Source organism: Cnephaeus nilssonii (assembly GCF_951640355.1).
Source record: "Cnephaeus nilssonii genome assembly, chromosome: 22".
NCBI lineage: Eukaryota > Metazoa > Chordata > Mammalia > Chiroptera > Vespertilionidae > Cnephaeus > Cnephaeus nilssonii.
The window spans coordinates 14,106,113-14,130,505 of NC_137093.1; the positions used below are offsets into that span (position 1 = coordinate 14,106,113).

The following is a 24,393-nucleotide window of genomic DNA, read 5'->3' on the forward strand; positions in this document are numbered from 1 at the left end:
CCGACGGCAGGACCCCCAGAGCCGTCCCCCCGGTTCCCCTCCAGGCTCAGCCCCACCTGTGTCCTCACCAATGAGGTCCTTGTTGCGTCGGTCCAGCGAGAGGTTACGCAAGGCAATGGCGACGGCGCGCACCACCTTGTCGGTCTCGGACTGCAGCAGCTCCACCAGCACCGGCAGCCCGCGCTCCTTGCGCACCGTGGCGCGAATGTATGTGGCCCACTGCGGCAGCAGAGAAGGCGGAGCACGCTCAGCACACAGAGTAGCACCCCACCCAGGAGGGACACTCTCCCACCTGAGCCCTGGCCACTCCTTCAGCTGGGCTGTGCTCCTGACAAAGCCTCACACCCGCAGCTCCAGTCTACCTCCACTAGATGCCTCCGGACCCCACCACCCAGGGCGCAACTCTCCCTCCACCAGACGCCTCCACACCCCACCACCCAGGGCGCAACTCTCCCTCCACTAGACGCCTCCACACCCCACCACCCAGGGCGCACTGCTTGCAGCCCTAGCGCCCTGAACCTCTGACCTTGGGGCGGCTCCTCCCCTCCCCCTGCCTGGCCAAAGGCAGGAGCAGGCACCAACAGAGACACGGGGATTCCCTCTCTGTCCCCTCCCTGCCAGACATGGCCTCTCACCATCCAGTTGCCAGCACTGAGGTTCTGTAGGGCACCGGCCGCAGCCTCCAGGGTGTTGAAGTTCCGGCTCTCCGTGAGGAGTGAGAGGTAGAGACGCACCACCTCGGGCTGGTACAGCAGCTCAAAGCCTGGGCACAGAGCACCAGCTGCCTACGGTCGCCCAGACCTCCCCCCATCACCGCCTCTCCCTCCTCCTCCCAGGGCAAGGCTGCGCTGGGACCCAGGGATGGGGGTGGTGCAGTCGGGAAATGTTGAACAATGTCGTGGCTACCCCAGAGAAAAAGCAGTCCCACTTCACAGAGGAACCGACGGAGGCTCAGGGAGGCCTACCAGTGGAGAGAAGGTGGCCACCAGGGCCTCTCCCCTAGCAACAGGACTCAAACTCCCTAGCAACAAAACCCATCCTCCCAGTAGCTAACAGGGGCTGTGCAACTGGAGGGTGGGCCTAGCAACAAGACCCACCTCCCCTAGCAACAGGGCCCAGCTCCCGTATACAACTGAGGCTGTGTTACCAGGGTCATGCCCTTAGCAACAGGGCCCATCCCTCCAAGAGGTCCAGGCCTGGCTGCAGCGCTCCGCCACAGCGTTCCAGAGATGAGGGGCTGAGCAGTTTCCATGGTTACTGTACCCACACTGGGGCGTCTGCCTGCTCCTGGACATCACCTCCCTGTCCCCTGGCCCCTGGCCCCCACATGTCATCACCCCCTCCCTAGTCCTCACGTCCTATGCTCCCTCCACACCAGCCTAGTTGGGCTTCCAATTCCCCGAACACGTGGCCCCCTGAGGTGCTGGCCCCGGCTGATCCCTCAGACTGTGGTGTCCCCCCAGATCTCCTGTGGCTGGTTCCTTCCGTGGTGCCTGGGAGCATCTGGTCTCGCAGGGGGGGCTGTGGCCTGGAATCCCTCTCCCTCGGGCTGGATTCCCATTGCGCAGAACAATGCCAGCACCCAGCAGGGTTCCAACAGACGCGGGACCAGAAGCACAAACCACGCTGCCCCTGCAGGAATCGGGGTGATCTGGCCCAGCCTCCGTATTGAATCTGACTGTACCGTCCCGGTACCCAAACCCCTCGGAGCGAACCTGTCACTAGCGGCCCTGCCAGCCAGCCCCTGCCCTTCACTGAGGGCCTCACTCCAAAGCTGAGACCCAGCAAGAGCCTGGCCTCTCTATCCCCCAATCCTGGGAACCTGTGGCACCGACTCTTGAGTCTAACCCTCTGCTGGTGCCCAGGGGCTCGGGGGTCCTCTGGGGAACGCCACACCTGTGGGCCCGTGTCCATATTGGATCCGCAAGGCCTCCTTAGTGGCACAAAGCTTCACTACCAGACAGTCCTGAGCCTGGACTCCACCTCCACCCACTCACCTTTGGCGGCCTCCGTTCTCTTGGGCAGGTCCAACGTGTCAAAGTTCCGGTCCATCTCACCATCCTTCCTCCCTGGAACAGAAGAACAGTGGGAGGTGAGGGGGACCCTTTGGGGGTAAGGTGTGTGTCATGAGGGCTGGGCACAGCACTTTCCTGCCTAGAGCCCAGAAGGCACCCCCATGTCCAGGACTAGGCACCAAGAGACCAGGGGAGCAGTGTTAGCAGCAGGGCCTAGGGATGTCCCAGGCAGGACTCATCTCCCACCAGGCTCTGGGAGCTGCGCTGAGACCTGCCCAATGGCCTCCCTGTGGCTGCCAGGTGTGTGCAATGAGGGATCCAGTAGCTGGGTGGTGGGTAGGTGCACACAGGGAAGCCGAGGCCTGGCAGGGACAGGACATGCCTGGCTACACAAGGCAGGGCTGGGGCCAATGAGTCCTACCCAGGGGGAAACTTGCCCGTCTGGGGCCTAGACCCTGTCCCAGGCTCTGTTGGCCAGGAAAACCCTGCTCACAGGCCAAGCCCCTACAGCAGCTCCACCTAACACCTGTCAGACTCGACCTGTACACCTCTGGGTGCATCGCCACCTCCTGGCCACCATCCCCACCTCAGATGAAGGAGTTTCTCCTTTGGAAGGCAGCAGAGCTGAGTTTCAGCGGTCGCCAACCTTTTGGACCTCACGGACCACCCGTTGGCGACCGCTGGTTTAGATGACCTGGGACCCCCACCATCCCTGGCCTTCTGGGGCCTTTGGGTGTCCCTGTGTGAGCCACACATGCCCCACTCCGCTGGGGAGACACCCCCAGGCCTTGAGGACATCAGCTCTGCCCCAGTCCTAGCTCCAGGCCCAGCCCGGCCTGGGGAGCAAAATCTGAGGTTACAGAGGGACAAGCCCCTGAGCCTCCAAATTAGTCCAGGGCTGACATTCCTGCCGTTGTCATGGAGATGGCTGCCCAGAGAAGGGACTGGGGGTGGGGCAGGACCTTGAGGCTGGAAAGCCCTGCAGTTTCGAAGACCACAGGCTGAGCAATAAGGGGAGGAGGGGGCTGTGCCTCCTTGGTGCCCACTGCACCCGCCGGGCCTGGATGGCAGGACAAACAGGGACTCACCTTGATGGAACCAGTCCTCTGGGCGGCCGGAGGAAGCACAGGAGAAAGGAGACGAGCCTGAGCGGGCAGCACCCCCCCACCCCGTGCCCTCCCAGGAAGCCTCAACTTCCCACTGCACACCCTGGGTTAAACAGGTGGCATGTGGGATCTCACCCCAATTACTGTTGGGGGTTGAGTGCCCACAAGGAGGACAGGGGTCAGCAAAGGCCCACACAGGTGGGACAGGTGAAGGCGATCCACAGATTCCACCTGGCAGCTGCTGGGGGATGTTGGAACCTGCACCCTGAAGGTGGGGTGGGGTGCTGCCCCACAATTTCTCGGGGTCTTCAGGGAGGTGCTCTATCAATGCCAGAAGGTGGCATCATCTTCAGCGCTTTCCAAACTTGGGCCCACAGAACCCTCCCTGGAGCTAAGGGATAGGCCCGCCACATGGGTTCTCTCCTGTCCTTCCCTGCGGTCCCCACAGTGCAGAGGGGTGAAGGCTGGGCCTGTTGGATGGGTACCCCAGGGCGGCCCACCCGCCTTGGCTCCCTGCTTCCCCACTGGCCATGAATGTCATGGGTATAGAGAGCCTCAGCCTGTGTGGGGGGAGGGGGAGAGTGGGGGGACGGAGGGAAGAGGTTCTAAAGTGGCACCCCACCCAGGCCCCTCCACACACCTTTGGTCTTCTTGCCACCAAAGCAGCCAGCATCATCCCGCCTCCGGTGCTGGGAGCCCACAGTGCTGCCCAGGGGCCCAGGTTCGGCCTCCTGGTACCTGTCGGCCCCAGGCACCTCCTTGTGCACGTGGTACGACAGGTTCCGCATGATGCATACGCAGTTCTCCACCGACTGTGGGAGAAGAGAGCTGGTGGGGTATGGCCGGGTGGGCATGGGGGATGCTAAGCCTCTGAGAGGACCGAGGGTGTAAACACGGAGGCCTGAGGCAGGGGGGCCCACACGGGCAAGCACCCTCAGGCGGGGGCCGAGAGGAAAAGGGTAGAGCACCTACTTCAGGTGGGACCTCAGCTGGGCTTTGTGGCAGGCCCACTGCACAGGATGGTCACTACAGGGTGGCCCGAGCTGCCCCAGATGTGCGGGCCTGTCCCCTCGGTGCCGCCCATATGCTTCAAGCCCCCTGGGCCCCGTTTCTGGCCCATCTCCCTGACCCTTTGTGGGAGGCTGCGGCTGCCCCTGCCTGGGACCTGCTGGGACCACCCTGTCTCACCCCGCCCACCTTGTTGTCTGTGTCCTTCCTGCCCACGGCTGACTGAAGGGCATGCAGGAGCGCGTCCACCAGCCCTTCACACTCCCGAAGTCGCCGCCGGGCCTCTGCGCCATCTGAGCTCACGTTCCTGGGTAGCCAAGAGCAAGCCCCATGACCCCTGGCTCCCGCCGGAACTCCCCGGGCCCCCACCTGGCCTTGGGGGGTTTGTTTCCATCTACAAAATGGACACTAACACCGCCCTGTTGAGGTGATCGGCAGCTGACACCAGCCCGTAGCAGCGAAGGGGGTGAGGCTGGCCTGCCTTCGGGGGAGGGAGCCCTAACCTGGCATCTCCACGGCGGGGGTCAGGGGAGAGGCTTTCCTGACTCCCAGTTGACTTGGAAAGGGACAGAGTGGGTCCAGAAGCCTGAATCTGTGCACAGACCATTCTGGCTTCCCCCTGCCCCAATGGCAGCTCTACTATTCCTAAGGTCAGGATCCTATAGGATGGGGCCATATCTTGATAAACAGGACTGTGGGGACACTGGACTGCCTGTGGGCTCTGCAGGCCCCCCCAGAGTGGGGGAGAGGTCACAGGAGGTGGGATGAAGCCTCTGAGGCAGACTGAAGAGGAAGGTCCTGGCTCCCCATTCCCTGGATGTCATGATGATGGAAGAGTGGGTTGAAGCTGGGCAGGAATAGGGCCATGGGGTACCACACAACAGGGTGGCAGACTTTGTCCAGAGGCGGCCCTTGGGAGTCAGTATAAGCCCACCGGGCCCCATTCTCAGGACTGGGACAGGAACTGTGACATGGCTGATCCCTAAGACTCGGGCAGCTAGTTGTCTTCCTGCTTATCTGGGACAGGAGGACATGGCTCTCCCAGGATAGCTGTTTGCATGCAGGTTCTGGTGCCCGGCTCCTGCCTCCTTGACCAAGAACAGCCCAGGGCAGCTGCTCAGGGGGTGCCTGAGCCCGGCCCCACCCCCACCTCAAGCAGCCTGATGTGTTCTTGAAGACAGTCGTCCACTCGGCATCCCGTGGCTTGGAGTCCTCATTGGGCTCTCGCTCCCAGCCCGAATGGGGCACAATGACCTCGTGGGTCAGTGTCTGTAGGCCATGGTCAATGATGACCATCTTCAGGGGCTCGTAGGATGACAGGTTCCAGAGTGTGCCTGTGGGGCACCATTGACCAGCCAGTGCTGACCATGGGCACTGCCTCCCTACCTCCCAGGTGACTGCTCAGGACCTGCCGCACCATCCATCATGCCCCAGCTCAGGCCAGAAGGCAGGAAGTGACAAAAGCTGTTCGAGGTTCTGAATGCTCCTCCTGGCTGGGGCATATGGCACCTACCACTGGCTCCCACTGAGGAGGGGGTGAGGGCCCAAGGGGCTAGGACAAGAGCAGGGAGCCTGGGGCTGGATACAGCAGGTGCCTTCTCTTCCCCACCCCTCTTCCCAGCCACACGGGTGGGTAGGCCTACAACTGGGGCCACAGTGAAAGGTGGTCATGTGACCCTGCCTGGCCATTGGGAGTGGGACCGGGTGGGGAGGGGCCCAGTGCCAGCCCCACCAGTGGCAGCAAAGTCAGAGGTCAAGATTGGGGACCTTCCATGGCATCTAAGCCTGACACCTGCCCCCAGAAGTTGGGACTCCTGACTGAATGGGGTGCTTTCCCGGGCCAAAGCCTCGCTCTCGTCTCTTCCCGGGGGATGCAGGGCCGGCCAGGTGCCACTCACCTGTGACGAGCTCTCGGACCTCATTGTCCCGGGCGGCCCGCAGCAGGCGCACCAGGGCGGGCACGCCGCCAGAGTCCCGGATAGCGGCCTTGTTGTCAGTGTCTCGGCCGTAGGAGAGGTTGCGCAGTGCCCCGCAGGCCCGGCGCCGCACCTCTGCCCTTGGGTGGTCCAGCAGAGCCACGAGCAGGGGCAGCCCCCGCAGCTGCCTCACACGCCGCTTGACACCCTCGTTCTCAAAGCACAGGTGCTGCAGGTAGGCAGCTGCGTTGGCCTTCACGGGGTCCACGGGGTGCCGCAGCATGGCCAGTACCTCGGGCAGCTCAGGGTCCCGCCAACGTGGCTCTTTGCGGGCGCTGTCCACAGAGGGCGAGCGCCGCACCATCCGGTCCAGGCTGCCCAGGCTGCCCCGCTCTGGCTGGGCCAGGGGTGCTGCTGTGGCTGGGAATGGGGGCCTCTCCTCCATCAGCTCACCGCCATCGTCTGCCACGTCCTCATAGGCCCTGTGCACATGAGCAGGGCACACGAACACGTTCTCAGCGGCTGCCTGCCCTGCCCCTGAGCTGCCCCAACAGACCTCCAGGGAAACGTGAACCCACGGAGGGTGGGACTGGGCCTGGAGTGTTGGTACTTGGCCCCAGGCACCACATGGGTGTTGAGAGTCATACCCCAGCCCAGCAAGAACCAACTCAGAACCAATGACAGAAGCAACCCCAGCCAATGGTCATCAGGGCTGCATCCCTCCCGGACAGGGCTCCCTCCCTCCCATCACCAGGCAGTGTCCCCTGATTCGGAGCTAAATGCCTTTCTATGAAATATTTGCCCATGACTGGGAAGTCCCACCTTCCCCTGAGGCCTGTCTCTGCCTGGTGCCAGGATGTGGGGGGAGGTGATCTTCTTTGTATATGGTCACCCTGGTGGGCCCATCTAAGGGGCATACAGACTACCAGTCCCCCAGGGCACAGATGTCCTTGTGGGTTTTTACCATCAAACCCACTTCCCAGGAGAGGGACTAAGGTTAGGAGGAGCCAGGGGTCTTGCCCATGGTCATGCAACATACTCCAGACCCAGGTTGTGTTCATGTTCCCATTCTACAGATAGAGAAACTGAGGGCAGAGGGAACAGATCCAGAGGTAAAACTGAGAGGGTCTGGGGGAAGGGGAGTTCTTGGGTTCCAGTTGCATCTGAGCATGAGGCCTGGGAGGCCTCAAGCTTAGAGAAACACCCTGACCATGGGCACTGCCTCCCTACCTCCCATGAGCCTCTTGGGTTCCGGTCTTCAGGGTCACCTGCCTAGAGCAGGGACAGCAGGTACTGGGCTTCTTTCGTGCCCAGACCTGCAGGGAGGGCACCCAGGGCAACTTCCACCATCCCAGAGCCCATCCTTGCTGCTGTCCTTGAGAAGAACAGAGGCCAATTCAAACGGACGTGTGCGTGACTAGCTAATTTAGCCCCGGCAGCTAGACCACCTGTGGGGGACTCTCCGGTGGGCGAGGGGAAGACAGACTCCCTGTTTGTGGTGGCAGGGCACAGGGTGCTCACCTCGTGCGGAGGCCCCGCCCACAATCAGGCCGCCTCCTCGTGGCCGTGCCATAGTCAGGCTCCAGCTCCGGGCCGCCCCCGTCATCGGCAGCCAGGCTGCGTGTGTCGTCTTCCAAGCCGTATGGCTCTGCCTGGAAGCGCTCGGGCTGGGAGCGACCGGCCGGCGGCACAGGCTCTGGGCCCTCGGCGAAGGCTTCCCGGCGGCCAGGCAGTGTGAAGCAGCCATCACCGGGGCCGGGGCCTAGAGGGCCACCACGTGGGGGCCGCACACCCAGCCCACGGGACAGGCTGCCGTAGCTGGGGATGTCACGGGGCTCGGGGCTGTCAGGAAAGCCACTCCCGCTGCTGAGGTAGGTTCGAGACAGCGTGGCCGCCGGGCCACCCCCGCGCAGCAGGAAGTGCCGGTCCAGGGGGCCATCAGCGAAGTGTCCTAGCGGGGGGCCACCATCCAAGAGGGGGAGGCCGTCTGGGCCCATGGGCACCTGGCGCACTGTTCGTGTAGTCACTGTCTTGACCATCTTGGTGACCTGGTGAGTAAGTAGGCAGCCAATGGGCTGGGCAGCCTGAGAGGCCCGGACACTGCCCACAGGGCCCGAGTGGCCTCAGTCTTCCCCCCGAACAAGTGGCCTCGAGGAAGCTGGGACATGCGCCCACTCTACACAGGGGACAACTGCGGCTACAGAGCCCACTTGCCAACCACGTGGGCCCCGCCATACCTTGGTCTCCGTGCGCCGCGTAGTGCCATCTTCTGACATGACAATGGACACGTGGGAGGTGGGCGTGCCGGGGTCCTCCTCCACCGTCACGGTCTCCTCCAGCACCTCAGGCGCCTCCGGCATTGTGGCCAGTGAGACCTGGCTGCCCGGGCTCTGCTCCTGGGTGAGGGGTGTGGGTGTGGGTGGGAGGACCCAATGCTCACCCGGCCCTAGAGTGCAGGTAGGTGCTGGCCTGGATGCCAGGAATGACTTCATCCCCTCCCTCAGCACCCACTGACCGGAGGGCCTGTTTCAGCCCCCGCTGGTGAGGACAGCATGTGCCTGCCTCTGAACGCCGAGGGGCTGACCGTGCCCTGTTGCCCCATCCCAAGAGGGGGGCCCCAGAGGCTGGCCCCTATTCCAGGGCCTCCTGGGGCTGAGCTGGCAGAAAAGGTCCTGTGTCTTAGCAGTGAGGCCTGACTGCAGCAGGCTCCTGGGAGCCCAAGGCCAGGCAGGACCCACAGGATGTCCTCCAGGTGTCCTGGGCCACCTCCCTGCCCCACCTCACAAATGCTGAGTACAGAGGCCTTAAGGTGGCAGTTTCATTAGTGTTCACCAACTCGCCGTGGCCACACCGAGGCTCCCCTGTCCCTAAGGCCAGCCAGACACCCTCGCAGACCAGAAATACCCAGCTCCCAGAATGCCCTGGGCACTCAGAGGACCAAAATATCTTCACACTCCTTCCGGCACAGACACTCTTAGGGTGTTGAGTGGGCAAGGCCTAGTCCTACCATCGCTAAGACCCTGAGAGCCCAGAGAGTGGGTTCACGCCAAGGGGGCCCGGCTTGTCCTTGACAAGAACACCAGTGTCCCCCCTCTGTTCACCACCCAGGTCTCCCAACCTTGGCCCTCAGCTCCCGAACACCTGCCTCATTCTCAACCTGTCCCTGCCCCCGCCACACACACACACACACACACACACACACACACACCTCTCCCCACCTTCATCCCTGCAGGGGACGACCATGGTGGAATTCCAGGCAAGATGGCTCTGGACAGAGGCTCTTCAAAGGCCCATATGCCTCTGGCCAGTGGGAAAACTGAGGCTCTAAGAAGACAGGCCAGCCCATAGCAGAACTGGCTAGTCTCCTGCTGTGCTGTGTGGCACAGGGACCAAGATCTACCCCTGGATCTCTGACCACATGAATTCCACACACAGCACCAACGTCTCAGGATCAGCACCTGGCCAGGATGGGCAGGGGCTGAAATCCAGTACAGGGGGTGGGTAATGGGGAGCACATTCCTGGACAGCCAGGGCCAGCAGAAGCACAGGCTCTGCTCTGCAGCCCAGGCCCCATGCCTTGCAGGATGGGTCCCCTGCCTGGGCCCCAGGCCCCGAAGGCCTGCACAGACGTGGAGCTGAGGCCCAGGGAAGGCCAGCAACTCCCATCTGCGTCTGCCTGGCATCAGAGCCCTCCTCAGCTCCTGTCCCTGGGTCTCGGAGTGATGCAGGGAAAGGCAGTCAGAGGTGCCTTCAGGGTGTGACATTTTCCCAGGTCGGGGTCCGGTCCTGAAGGAATGCTTGAGCCCCCCAACTGCCTGTAGTATGGAGGTTCTGGGTCCCTGTAACTTCGTCAGGGGTCCAGGGAAGGGCCTAAACTATCATGAGAGGACAAGGTGCATCCCTCGGGCTCTGGTGACACAGGAAGGAAGAGGCACAGGATGTACCCCAAGCAGGAGGAAAGATGTGATTTTACAAAAGGGAAACTGAGGCCTGACAAAGGGGAAAAGCTCTACCCAGAACTTCACAAACTGCTAATGGGGGGATTTCAGGCATCTTTATAGAAGCCAATTTTGCACAGAAGGCAATTTTGCAAAGCCTTTTAGCCACACCTCACCCCTTGTGGGCCACAGCCTTGACTGTCACTTTCTCAGTCTTGGGATGCAGGTGCAGTGCCTATTGGAGACCTGGCCAGGAAGGAGGAACACTGTCCCCTGGGAAAGAGAAATAAACTGAGGCCCAGAGTAGGGACATGCGGATGGGCTGCCAGGCAGGGTGGCCTGAGCACTTCTTGGAGGGCACTGGGGAGCCAGGAGAGTTCTGAAACAGGAGAAGGTTTAGGAACGGCCTGTCACTGCGGGGGCTTTGGGTGCCCCATCTGTATTTAGCACGTACAGGAACAGATGTGTGGCAGGGACTGAATTCTCTCTGCTGGGCTCCGGAGGGCCAGGCGGAGGGCCAGGCACGGAGGGGCCTCAGGCCTGGGACTGGTGGTTGCAAGTATCAGGGCGGGGCAAGAAGCAAGACTGACACGAGGGATCAAGACTGTTGCCCAGGACACAACACTGCCAGTGGGATATGGCCCCTCAGTAAATTTGCATACATTTGCATACATTAAAGAGCCCCTACTCCCTGGCTGGGATTGGGGAAAGCACATTTCAGATCTCAATACTACTCTGTGGTCTAGCTTATTCTTTTCATTCCGACCTGTACTGAGGTTCTGACACATTTAAGTCAGGAGGGTGAGGAGATGGGGTGTCCAGGGGAGCCAGGGCCCTCCAACAGGGCCTGATAATCCTGCAGCACCACCCATCAACATCCAGTCCAGGCAGCCCTGTAGCACCAAGAGCCCCTGCTGGCAAATGACCTCAGGGAGCTAAAAACAGGCGATGACTTCACCCAGGCGGGCAGGCAGGCAGGCAGGAGCCTGAGTCAGCCGGAGATCATGGAAAGGCCTGGCCCCCATTCCATATGCCTGGGCACACGCATGCAGACAGGGACCTAGTCACACATGTGCATGTACCTGATCCCTCTGAAAGGGACACACGTGTGCACGAGAACCAGCCTGGCCCACAGGCCTGAGGAAATGAGTGTGTGTGCTCTAACAGCACTCAGTGCGCGGTGCCCACCACCCGCAGAGGTGTGCACACATCCCCACCACCTCCCGTCTTCCACCATGGGCCAGACTCCCTCCACCAGCACCCAGGCATCCACTATAGGAGTCTCAGAACTGGAAGCAGATGGGGGAACTGAGGCCTAGGGTAGGGAGAAGCCCAAGATCTACCCATGGCTTGGGACTGTCCAACATCTTTGGGTTGGGGACATGAGATCATGGGCCGATGACCAGCACACAGTTGGTGCTCAACAGAGACAGCTGACCAGTGGGCCTGGGTCCTTGTCTGGTTTTGAGGCCCTGCTCTAGGGCCCCATGTACCACCCATGTCCACCTACCCAGGCCAGCCCACCCTCAGGAACCCCTGGCCCTGCAGCCCCAGTTCCCCCCTTACCCCGCTATACCCCAGACATGGGCTCCTGCATGGACACACCACCCCAGCCCTCCTCCATGTCCCAAATCCTGTCAAGTCCTGTCACCTGTGTCTTGGCACTCTTTCTCCAGACCTGGCCTCATGCTTGCAGCTCTCACTGGAACCACTGCCCAGCCTCCCATCACCCACCTCCAGGGCCCAAATCCGCCCTGTGATACACCTATCCATGGTCCACCTGGTCCATGGCCCATGGGCTCTGGCCCAGAGAGGGGCTGTTGCCCAAACCTAGGGTTTCCCATGAGCTCCCTTGAACTTATGGGGAAGGGGGTTGGCCCAGGTCTCCAAGTGGGGGCTGGAGTTCCCCAGAAGGTAATGCTCACAAGAGGATGCCTAGAGGCACAGAGCTGAGCACAGCATGAGGGCCCTGGGCCCCTTCACACAGGAGGGGCTTGGCTTCTTCACACAGAAACAGGAAGGACCTGAGCTGTCAAGGCTGTGGGATAGGCGGAGATAGTGTCAGTCCGCCTTTGTGGCCAGATGTGGGACAATGCAGAGGGGTCGCCACTTGGGCAAAAGTCCACAATAGCCTCCGGGGTGCATTGGAAATGGCTGAGGGAGGGGACAGAAGAAACAAGCCAAGTTGTAATGGGGGGGGGGGGGGGGTGGTACGGGGAGGCTGGACTGGGGTCCCAGAGGCATGGATCTACTTGCACCATCTGCACTTGTCAGATGAGCACCCGTGGTCTGTTTCATGAATAATGAACCAAGGGGCAGGTGCCCCACTCTGTCCACATTCCCGTTAGCAAACACAGGGAATGCTGGGATCCCACACCTGGCTCCCATAACCCCCCGGGGCCAGGCCCCCAGAGGGCATAAGATGGATGCTGCTGAATGAACAGAGGGGTGGAGGAGTGACAGCCCCTCCCACCAGCAGGGCCATCCCAGCTGGACTCAAGGATAAGCCAGGCTGGCATCTCTCATCAGGGAGCAAACCCTTAGCCACCACAGACACCCTCTCCCTTGGTGCCCATGGCCTCTGCCCAGCCCTGGCAGGCTGGAGGTCAGCCCTCCACAGCAGCAGTCCTCCTGCCAGGGTACAGCCTCACGCTGAGTGGCAGAGAGGCCAAGAGGTAGGGGGTGCCCAGCAGGCTGCGGGAGCAGGATTGTGGGGCACAGAAAGCAGAGCTGGCTGTCACTCATCCCAACTTCCCCAAACCCAGCCCACACCCATTGGCCACACTGTGGCCCAGATTCCCCAGTTCCTCCAATGACTACCTCATCTCTGGGGCAGTCAGTGGCCAGACCCTGGGGACCACATCAGGGATACAGAGGAGGCAAAGACTGGCTGGCTGTCCCAGGAGGCAGATGTGGGGGAGACCGCACAAGGGGTGCCCTGCGGTTGTTCCTCCACCCAGCCTGCTTTTGGGTCTATTACTGGACCCCGCCCACTCTGGGCAAGAGTGCAGGCTGCACACAGGCCTCCCCCAGCCCCAGTGCTGGAAGGCAGGCAGGCAGCCTCGGCTTTCCTCGGAGACCCCACCCGCCTCTGCACGTGGGCAGGGCCGTCCCCACCCCTCCCCTCACGTGCGCTGCCGCCGCAGACAGGGCTTCCCTTAAATCTCCCTCTGGAATCTCCTTCGCGGGTCCCCAGAGCCTGAACCCGCGCTGGGGCTACGGAGGGGAAGGGAGCAGAGGCCCAGCGTGCCCCGGGAACAGGAGGCCTGGCTGGGCTTCCCCCTTCGGGCTCGGCATCCCTCTGGCACAGAGGGGCTGCTCCCGAAGGCCTTCGCCCTCCGTCCCTGTCGTCGGCACCTGTCCTGGGCGCTGGCCCGGGGTGCACCCCCCGCTCCCCGCTCAGGGTCGCCCCGCCCGGGACCCCCGCGCCCGGCCCCCGGAGACCCCGCGGCCCCGCGCCAGGCAGAGCCTCCGGAGGCGCGCCCACTCCGCCGCCCCGCCCGGGCCAGATGCGCCGGCCCGGAGCACAGACAATAGCCGCCTCCGGCCGCCGGCTTCGAGAAACAAAAGCGGGTCCTCCCGGGAAGGCCGGCGCCCCGCCCTCCGCCGCTGGTCCCGGGACCAAGTTCCCTCCAACCTGTCTGAGTTCGGCCGGCATTGGGCCGGCTGGGGAGGCGCGGGCCGGAGGTGGGGCAGCAGCGGCCGGTCCGGGCTCGGCTCCGAAGCCTCGGTCGCTGGTGCTCGGGCTCCGCGGACTCGCTCCCCGCGGGGGCGGACCTGGCGGCGGTCACGGCGAGCAGCCAATCGGGCGGGGCCGCGCCCAGGCGGGGCGGGGCGGGGACCGGTAGGCGGGGCCGGGCAGGGCGGAGCTCTGCAGCCTGGGCGAGGCGAGGGGTGCGGGGCGGTCTCCCCTGCAACCGGTCCGGGCTCCTCATCCCTCCCTGCACCCCACTTCCCCGCGAGGGTGATATTTTTCCTGCCCAGAGATGAGCCCAGTCCCTCTTCCCGGGCTCAGGATCCAGTGTGGCTATGGACAGAGTGCAAGGCCACTCTCAACGGCACGACTGCTCATCCTGGCTGCGACTCGGTTTCCCCTTGCTGTGAAATGGGGGCCGATAAGACAGTAGTTACTACCATGGCAGTGCTGCAAAGGTCTCTCAGATCCCGCTCCAGGCCAACTGCCCATCCTTAAAGGCCTCCCCCCAAGTAAGCGTCCCCACAGAGCTCAACGAAGACCTGGCAAAGGGACCTGCACTGACCCACTTTGTCTTGGGTTTTCTCCCTCAAGGCCCAAGCCCAGGATCTCTCCACCCTCTAAGGAGAGTCAGAGCAGATCAAAGGGGTGGGGGGGGGGATTATTGGTGACCCTGGGTGAAAGCTTTTGAGGCTGAGTTGCCTCAGACCCTCTCCCCTCCATGTCTTTGATCTACTAGGAAGTGTGTGTGTGTGTGTGGGGGGGGAATCAGAGTAGTGGGTTAATCAGGATACACTCCCCCCCTCCTCCCAGGAGCCTGGTGAGAAGGCGAAGCCACACCCTGGGGAGTCTGGCTCTGTTCGAAAGAAATGTAGACAAGAAAAGGGCTGGGCTGGGCCACCTCTTGGGTCATAGCCCACAAAAACAAGCCAGTGGCTCTGGCATTATAATCAAGGTAACCTAACCTGGCTCTGGGAGGCACAAAGCTGGGCCAGCCCAGGGAGGTTCATCGTGTCAGAAAGGAGAGGAGGCCCGGGCTCCCATCTCCTACCTGTTTTCCCACAGGCACCACTTAGAGCCACCACAGGGCCTCTTTTCTTCCACAACATGCCACGTACACAGACCGTGCAGCCAGCATGCGCGAGCCCTCGGGGTGTCCACTGCATGTCCCTCTGAGCCTCAGTTTTACCACTGGCACAGGGGTGAGATGACCTGACCACTGGCCCCTATATCATCAATCCATGGCAGCGTTAGGTGGAGCAGGAGCAAGAGGGCTGGGGCGGAAGCAGGAGGATGGAGCGCTGCCCTAAGGTCACTTGGCCAGGATGCTTACATTGGGGTCATTTCTGCCTTCTCCCAAATCACACCAGCTGCCTGTGCCCCAGCCTGAAGCTGGGTAGGTCCCGAGTGATGACCGCCCCCCCTCCATCCAACCCCCTACACACACACACACACACACACACACTGGTGAGGGCCGGCCCTGCTCCAGCCAGGTGTCTGGAGGAGGGGACTCTTCCTGCTGGAGGATGAAGGGCAGGCAACCAGGACTGTGGCACAGTCTAGGGGTGGGGGTAGCCCCTGGCAGCAGTAGCCCCTGGCCTCTCAGCCCCCTGGCCCAGCTACCTGCTCCCAAGCGGTGCAGAGCCCAGCTCTGACCCTGAGGACCAGCAGCTCCCGGTAGCTCTGTGGCTCAGCAGGTAGGTCACTAGGCCCCCTCATGCTGAGATGGATCTGGAAAGCAGGTTTGGCATTGAGGTTGCTAGGACTGGACAGCCAGATGGGGTCCCACCTCCCCCACAACCCCCTCCGCCCTGCCAGTTTAGCCACCGCCCTGGGAACACACTCTCCCAATCTCAGCCCGAGAAAACCATATCCTCCCAAGAGAGAGAACATTGAGGGCAGGCTGGGAAAGCCTTGTGTGGGGAGGGGTGGTGGGCAGAGCGGGGTGGTGGCCTGAGGTCTCCCCTGCACCGCCCTCGGGAAGCCAGGGCAGCTCCGGGCCATGGGAACATCTTCCCTCTTCCCTCGGGGGCATCAACCCTTGTCGGTGCCCTCTGGGCTGAAGGCCCAAGCCTTTTCCGGCCTGGAAGGGCTGCATAGAGCTCCTGGCGCCTGAGCGGCCACCTTGGGGTCATTGGCTGTTGCTATCCCCATGTGGCCCAGCTAGGCTGTTCTGCCCCTCCTTGAGTTTGGGGGTACAGGCTTCACCTCTGGAAGGCTCAGCAGGACCAGAGAAGGGAGGATGTGCATGTGCTTGGGGAAACATCAGGAGGAGCTCCGGCTACCGAGCTTGGGAGAGCAACCCTGCTGTCCCGCCCAGGAAACTGACGAACCCACGGGGCGGGGGGGCGGCTCCAGGGTCACTGCGAGGAACCCGGGGAATATTCAGGCCTATGCCCCCCGCGGCCAGTGAGCCTAGTGGTGAGGAGGGGGCACAGTGGGAGGCCTGCAGGGTGGGATCCCCACACAGGGACCCTCCTCCCAGCTCTCCCTAAGTTCCCGGGTTAGCTCCACCCTGCCTGTCCGCCACCCCATGCCTCAGTTCATAATGGGAACCAAAATAACCTTGCCAAACTCCAGGACTCCCACATTTCTTTGTCCTGCCGCTACCATCCCGTGAGCAAGGTGCTTTTGTAACTAGTCTGCAGGTTAGGCACTGGGGCACAGTGGGTGGCGGGAGGAATCCAGGTGGCCTGACTCCTAACCATGAACCTCTAACTTCAGAGTTATCAGGGTCTGGCCACAAAGCGGACAGGGTTCCACACCTCTTGGGGGCTGATCAGGGCCCAGATACCCGTCTGAGAGTAACAGCCAGTGGAGAAACTGAACCCCCAGGTTATCCTCTGGGCTGCAGGCAGAGCCCAAGGCCTTGCTGGAGCCTTCCCATGGGGCTGACCCATTGGTGCATGCTAGGAAGAACACCATGGCAGGGAGACTCCAGGGCTGGCAAAACTCTCAGTGTCACCATGCTGACCACCGAGGTGCCCAGAATAGACCCTGTTCAGCTGCCTGGGTTCTGGGGGCTCACTCAAGTGGAGGGTGCTGTTCTGAGGGTCAGGTTGTGTCCTGCCCATTCATCGCATGGTGCCCTGCACACCCACCTGGGATTTCTAGTCCCTTTGGGATCCCACTTTTCGCCTCTCCCCCAGAGACCCCAGGAGGTCTTGCAATAAGCCAATGCATGCTGGCATGTGGTCCACTAAGACCCCTTGATTGTTTTCCCACTTGACCATTTTACCCTTCCTGAGTCACTGGGCTGTTACCTGCAAAACCAGCTGTTGCCAGGCCATCGGCAGGGGTTGCCCACTGCCCACGCCACCACTGCCCACACCAGGCTGCTGGGCACGCTCCAGCTGCAAGGCAACATGGCGCCGCTCCTGCTCTAGGGCCCGTGTCAGCCGCTCAAAGCGAGCCTCCTGCTCCTTCACCGAGGCCAGGATGCTGGCAGCCGAGTGCACGTTGCAGTCCTCCATGACCAGGACGCCTGCTGGCTGCAGGCAAAGCAGAGCAAGGTCAAGGTAGGGCCGAGGCAGAGGGCACCATGGGCCCCCTGCCTGCCCCACTCACAGATCACACAACTCACTCCCACACTGGAGCATCCAGCTCTCAAGAGAGAAGCCACATTGATTAAATTCTAAATTAAAAGCCATTAATCTGAGGCTGGCCGGAAGCAGCCGGCTCCTTCCCTGTGGGGTGTGGGGCTCTGCTCCGTGGCAGGCGCAGCAGAACCACGGACTATTGGGGGGTCCTAGAGCCCACTTGGAAGGGAAGGGCCAGAAGAGCTTGGTGTGACCAGCACTCAGACCTCCCAGGCCCTCTGCTGCCCACAGCACATGCCAACTCACCCCATCTCATGGGGCCAGCCTAGGCTCCTCACACTGAGGTGAATGCTGGGTCCCAGAGAGGTTGGGGGACCTGTCCATAGCCACGCAGCTGGTGTGGCAGAGCCAATGTACCAGTGAGCAGGACGTCAGGTGTCACTCCCCAGCCACCAGGTGCACCCGGGACACCGAGGCAGGCACAGGGGTGACACTGGCCTTCAGACCAGCGGTCTGGCCTCCACTCACAGCTACACTGGCTGGAACAGGGTGATGTCTACCCACACGGCCGTGAAAGCCGCGTACAGCGTGGTTGTGACTCTGTGCCTGAAAGTGGCCCATGAATACTGGATCCGGAGGAGGCTGAGGGTAGGGGGCCCAGGCTACCCAGGCCCAGTGTGCCAGGAGGGCCAGGCCTGCCTGGGTCTGGGCCCAGTGCTTCCCCTGCAGGTCCCAGGGGATGGGGAGAGGGTGGCAGAGCTTGGCAGCTGCAATGACAAGCCAGCGCTGTTCCTCACCGCATGCTCCCTGGCTGCTCAGGGTGTTTGTTTTTCATGGGCAAAAAGATGCAGGAGGAGTATTTGGAGTTCACACCCAGCCGCATAGGAGTGCATGGGGTGCAGGCCATGTGGCCACACTGCCAGGCACTTAGGGTGCCCCATGGAGCCAGTGCTGCTCAGGGCATCCTCCTGATCCGACCCACACCAGGCCACTGAGGCTGCCTCCGCTGGCCACTCGTGTAGGGCCTGAGCTTAGAGACACAGCACAGTGGGCAGCACGTGACAAGGTCCAGCTGCAGGGGCAGAGCCCTTAGAGGAAGGTCAGTGGTAGGCTTGCCCCACTGATGCTGGCGGGGCCAGGGACACTGTGGGCGTATGGGTGCACCTCCAGTTTAAAGAACGCCGCCGAGTCCAATCGACCGTGACAACTGGGGAAACTGAGGCCCAGCGAGGAAAAGAGGCCAGCATAGGTCCCAGAGCTGTTTTTCATTTCCCCAGAACCAGTCACACAAATAAATTGTCCGTGTGACCTGGAGGAGGGGCGATGAGGTCAGCACAGGCGGAGGAATTAACTGAACTCCTGCCGGGAGAGGTCCTGGCAGTCACAGCGAGGTGGGGGTGCAGTGGGCCAGCAGGGGATACGGGACAAACAGCCCGGCCTGGACGCAGCCATGGGCACGTAGCCCCCGGTGCAGGGGTCATAGACACACCTGCATATGGTGGCCACCAGGCCCTGGGCACACATCAACGAAACCTGGCTGCCCAGGTGGGTGTCATGGGCCCTTCCTCCCTCGGGGGCAGCACAGGGCAGGATGGAGGTGGACGCAGGCCAGCCTGCAGCCAGCCTTGATTGTAGCAGGGCAGCCTCAGCTGAGCCTCATGCCTGGGCAGCACAGCTGAGCCCGGAGCCACACGCAGGAGGGCCAGGTGTGCCTGGGAGGGGATGACCAGGACCTGGGGGACAGCTGTTGGCCTCATGGCCAGGAGGTGGCTTCCCTCCCTCCTCGTTCATGCAGAGACATGGGCTCCTGGCTAACCTCAGGCTTCCCCTCCCCCCAGACCTTGGGACAGCAGGCGAGGGGGCTGCCTGAGCCTCCAGCCTCCCTGCCCTGAGCCCTCCAGCAGGCCCCGGCTCTGAAGGGGGCCCACTTGCTCTGGCTGGGAGCTGGCCAGGGGCCCAGAATTCTGAGCCCATAGTGAGAAGGTGGCCAAACCCCACACTGACCTTTCCATTACCCGGTTCTCTCAGCTGGAGCTACATGGCTGTGCGTCTCCCAGGTGACACTCCCAAATGCCAGCCAGCTTGAGGGCAGAGTGCCCCACAGCTGCCTACTGGAGAACAGAGACCCCCGGTCTGGGGCCCATGCCCTCTGCTCCAGTCTGAGGGTACACCCTGTGGGTGAGGGCACTGAACCTTGCAGGCTGCCGCCTTGTCACCTTGGTGGCCTCAAGAGCAGCCCTGGCATGCCCAGGAGGCAGACTGCTGGCTGGGGGCATCTAGGAAGCCGGGAAGACACAGGCCCACTCTCCTGACATGGGAGCTTCCCCGAGTCCCAGGTGGGCACAGGTGTCCCAGGCCAGCACCCCAGAGGTGGCTTTTCTGATGGTAACTCAAAATGCTCTTTTTATATTAAAACAATAACTATGTAATGAAAAGGCAAAAATGTGCATGAATTTTTAAGATCAACCATGAGACTTTCCCAGCTGTGTTCCCAGCTGGCCCTGGGGTGGAGCTCCGATCCTGGGTAGTGGTAGGCATGAGACACTCCTGCTGTGACCCGGGAGGAAGGCAGGGAGGTGCCACACGGACTGACATCATCCCAGCCATTCACCGGGGAAGGGCCCTGCCCTGCCTGCAGGGCAGACCTACCATGATCCCCGCCCTGACCCCAGGCACCACCTTTGCATGAGTTGTTTCACCACACACACGCCCGCCTGCCCATGGAGGTGATGTAGCAAGAAGACAGGAACAAACAGGCCGTCCACAGACAGTCTTGCCTGTCTCAGGGCAGGAGTGGAGGTGCTCGACCTGGGGAAAGCCCGTCCAGGCTTGGACACCCAGGAGTGACCCCCGGTGGATGGACTGGTGGGAGGGTGGAGGGGTGAAAGCACAGAGGCTGGATGGAAGGGGAAAGGAATGGACGAGTAAACGGATGTGTGGACTGCAGAATAAGTAGGTCGCTGTATGAGAGGATGGGGGCAGAGGAGTGGATGGGTGGGTGGGTGGCTACATAGGCAGTTGGTGAGTGGGTACAAGGAGGCTGGCTGGAGGAATGAGTAAATGGACAGTTGGGCAGATGAATGAGTGGGCAGGTGGGCAAGAATGAGGCTCTGAGAACCGCTGGGAGGAGGGGCCTTGTCCCCGAGCCTTTTGGGGCACAACTGTAGACGCTGCACTCCATCAGGAAACCGAAGGCACCATCAGAGGAACTGGGGGGAGATGCTGAACCTTTCCCCGAAACCTAAGCCCACATTTTTGTTGTTGTTGTTAATCCTCACCAGAGGATGTTTTTTTTCCATTGCCTTTTTAGAGAAACTAGAAGGGATGGGGGGGAGGAAAGGAGGGGGGAGGGAGGGAGGGAAGGAGGGAGGAAGGGGAAAGGAGGGAGGGAAAGGAGGGAGGGAAGGAAGGAGGGAGGGGAGGGAGGGGAGGGAGGGAGGGAGGGAGAGGGAGAGAGAGAAAGAGAGAGACAATATGGGAAAGACACATCGATTGGTTGCCTCCCGACCGGAGGTGGGGTGCAAACCACAACCTTGACTGGGAATTGAACCCCCGACTTCTTGGTGCACAGGCCAACGCTCTCACCACTGAGCATGACCGGTCAGGGCCTAAGCCCACATTTGATGTCTTCCTGCTGACCCAGACATTCCTCCTCACAGGGAGTACAGCCAAACCCTGCTCCAGAAAATCAAATTATGGGGCCTGAGTCCAATCTGGGTTGAGGAATTAGAGGAATTTCCCAAGGCTCAGGCCAGCAGGGGGAGGCAGGCAGGAGGCTTGGGCTCCGATCCTGACCTCTCACCGGCCATCTGTCAGTAGACCGCCAGCTGTCCCTGTCCCCCATGAGGGGAGAGAGGGGTCTCAACACCAGTTGAACCTCCTTCCACACCCCACTCCCCACCCATCTGGATGGGGAGGAAGGGTGCAAGCAGGAGCAGAAGAGCAGAACCCAGGGCTGGTGGTGCCGAAGCTCTCTCTGCCAGGGGGCGCCATGTCCCCTCAGCACTGCCAGCAGGGAGGCTTGCTCCCTACACCTCTGGCCTTGTGGGGGGCCCATCTTTACCCTGTCGCCCCCTGCTGTGGATACAGCCACAGGGATAGCTTCTGGTCAGCCTACAGGGACGCACACTGTGCCAAGGCTGGGGTCAAGGTTGGAACAGGAGGCCGGGGCATGGGGTTCACAAGGGTGGAGTCCTCGTCTGTCCATCCATCCATCCATCCATCCATCCATCCATCCATCCCAGCCAGGACCACTGGGTCACTCATAGTCAGTGCAGGGCCTGGGCTGCCTGGGCAGGAGGAGGCTGTTCTCAACCTTAAAGAAACTGCCAAGGCCGAAACCGGTTTGGCTCAGTGGATAGAATGTCAGCCTGCGGACTGAAAGGTCCCAGGTTCGATTCCCATCAAGGGCATGTACCTTGGTTGTGGGCTCATCCCCAGTGAGGGTGGGGGGGGGGGTGCGGGAGGCAGCTGGTCGATGTTTCTAACTCTCTCTCCACTTCCTCTATGTAAAAAAGTCAATAAAATATATATTTTTTAAAAAGAAAGCAACTGCCAAGGAAAAGACAAACCGGCTTAACTTTGGGAGAATGAGACATTTCTGTACATCAAAAATAAAAGCCATGTATTTTGGTTATAGGTTTTTTTTAAAGCGACACCATTTACAGTAGCACATGTAGAGAACGTTACAGATGGAAGACAATGACTCTACTTCTAGACTGTGACTTCACGGTGGGAGCTGGTGAGGGCGCGTGGAGATGCGTTGCACCAGTCTCTCCACTCCTGTGCGTTTGTAATTTTCCATACTAGAAAGTAGGAGAAAAAGACATCAAGACAACCCAAAGCCAATCGACACATTGGGATCAAGTCCTTGCGGTAAAGTATCTCCTTTGTCTATAAAGTGCTCTTATAAATCAATAAAAAAAACCCAAAATCCCAACTCAAAGTAGGTAAAGGTCATAAACAAGGGATGTGGCCTGACAGAGAAGATGCGATGAGAGTGGGAGCAAGCGCATACACAGAAAAAAGACGGGAAGGAATTCGCCTCTGGCCGCAGCAGCTCCAGGCCCCTTGGTCCTGAGCCAATGTTCTAGGAAGGAGCACCAGCTTCTGCTACCATCAGACCCTAAGAGAGAAATGGGAAAAACAGACATCCGCCCAGCTGGCAGCCAAGTGGGTGAAGAAGCTGGGGAACTGAGCTCCCCCAGGGCCTGGGCACTGCCTGCCCAAGGGAAGCTGTAGGATTTTCAGGGAGCTGGCAGAGCCGTAATTGCATTCATCCCGGAAATTAGATTTCCCCAGCAGAGGAGGCGCGCCTACTGCATTGGACCATACACCATGGGCGGGGGCGGGGGGGGGGGGGGGGGCGGCGGCCCCTTGGTGACCTCCTCCTGCCCCAGGACTGTCTGTCCACATGGACCCCCAGCAGTACCCATCCCATGATCACATGGAAGACAACTCCTACATGCGGGGAGACAATCTAGGGGTGTTCTTCCCAAGAGGTTCTTGCCCTGTACTTATGGGGCGCCCTAGGTCAAGCACTGGTCAGCACCCGGGCAGGGGGGCCATTTGGCAGGTGGTCCAGAAGAACTGGGGCTGTGTGTGTGTGTGTGTGTGTGTGTTGGGGGTGTGTGTGTGTGTGTGTGCATGATGCAGTAAGTTCAGGGTCAGATCCAGGCAGGGACACTCCTGGGGCCCAGGGAACCTGAGATGGAGGAGCTGAGAGCCTGGAGCGGGGGCGGGGCTGGGGAGCGGCCAGGAGATTGCAGGTCAGATGTAGCAATGGCAGGCAGGGGCAGGTGAGCATCCCAACTGCTGCCCCTCCTAGTGGGAGGCCAGAGCCACAGAGAGCCTGGGGAGTGACCAGGTGACTGCAGGTCAGACACAGCAATACAGGCAGGGGCAGGTGAGCACTCAGCTGCTACCCCTACACCCCCCCCCCCCGGGGTGGGAGGCCTGAGCCACAGGGAGCCACTGCCAGAACCCCTGAAGGGTCTGGCCTGCGACTCCCACTGGGACCGTCACAGACTGCGTTCCCTGTGCCCACTGTGGCACCCCTCACGTCTCCTTGGTTCCCTGCGGCCCGCCTCTCTGTGAGGACTCGTGGGATGGAAATGCACCGCAGTCCCCCAGGTCCTAGGCTGGGGTTCCGGGCAGCCCTCTCACTGCCCCTCCTGCACCTGACCCAGACTGCAGCTGCAGCCTAGGCCCGAGGGCTATGCCTTTCAAGCTCCAAGTGTGGGTATGGGCAGCGAGGACCCACCTTCTCTGTGGTCCCCGCAACAGCCGGCCTGGGGGCACCTCAAGGCCCCAGGGTTGGAGAGCCGGGGGCTCCAGGCAGAGAGGGCTGGGGGCTGGAAGTCACAGTCCTCTCTCCACCTGCACCAGCAGCCCACCCACTCCAGTTCCAGCCATGAGAGGGGAACTGAGGCACAAAGGAGTGGTTGAACTCCAAGGTGCCCCACTGTGTGAGATCAGCTGGCCCTCTGCCTCCCCCACCAGGCACCCAGCCTGCAAGGCACCCTGTGTGGCTCCCCCAACCCCTTCAGTAGAGCCCTGCTCACCACAGCCTTCCATCGCAGGAAGAGCAGGACAATGTGTGTGTGGGGTGCAGATACAAGGGCCTAGGCTCAGCGACCCAACCCACTGAGGTGATCACAGGGACTGAGGCTCACAGCCAGGCTGGGACCAAACCCAGACAGACCCCGCAGCAACCAGGGCCTGGGAGCCCAGCCTCTACTGAGGGGCCAAGGGATCCGTGAGATGGTCTGACGGCCCCACCTGGCACAGCCGGGCAGCTGTCTAGCCAGGCCGAGGGCTGAAGCCTGGCAGTGCAGCCGTCACCCACACTAGCCACTGGCCTGTGCACACCAGTGCCCTCTGCCTGGAATGTCTCTTTCCCCCCACACAGTGGACCCCCTTCTTCCAGGTCCCCTCTGTCACCATGGCAACACCCAGGCTTCTCCGGGAGGGACAGAGCCTCTTTGTGGTGGTACAAAGCCTCTTTGAGGGGCAGTGGGGTTACAGCCCCTGGGAGATGATGAGACAGGGTCCCTCAATCCCCTGCCCCCCATTACAGAGCCAAGGAAGCTGGGGCAGGAGAGCCTGAGGGTTAGGGGTCCCTGGGATGAACATCAAGGCACCTGGAAGTGGCTGTCTGCTGGGGGCTGGGGGGCTT

General features: G+C 61.5%; 1 protein-coding gene across 6 annotated transcripts in view; it reads right to left on the minus strand.

Moving 5' to 3' along the window:
- ARVCF (ARVCF delta catenin family member) overlaps window positions 1-24,393 on the minus strand; it is a 47,207-nt gene that overhangs the window by 3,725 nt on the left and 19,089 nt on the right. For 3 of the 6 annotated variants that reach the window (XM_079763198.1, XM_079763193.1, XM_079763194.1), the window contains 10 exons: window positions 16,941-17,168; window positions 8,283-8,441; window positions 7,567-8,093; window positions 6,028-6,527; window positions 5,280-5,463; window positions 4,319-4,436; window positions 3,762-3,933; window positions 1,998-2,069; window positions 636-763; window positions 57-219 (listed from right to left, as the gene is read on the minus strand). In XM_079763198.1, coding sequence (XP_079619324.1) covers window positions 57-219; window positions 636-763; window positions 1,998-2,069; window positions 3,762-3,933; window positions 4,319-4,436; window positions 5,280-5,463; window positions 6,028-6,527; window positions 7,567-8,093; window positions 8,283-8,441; window positions 16,941-17,150 — 2,233 coding nt within the window. In that variant the 5' untranslated portion in view covers window positions 17,151-17,168. Of the gene's footprint in view, window positions 1-56; window positions 220-635; window positions 764-1,997; window positions 2,070-3,761; window positions 3,934-4,318; window positions 4,437-5,279; window positions 5,464-6,027; window positions 6,528-7,566; window positions 8,094-8,282; window positions 8,442-13,620; window positions 13,883-16,940; window positions 17,169-24,393 lie in introns of those variants that run through there. The other 3 variants (XM_079763197.1, XM_079763195.1, XM_079763196.1) reach the window with 2 other exon arrangements.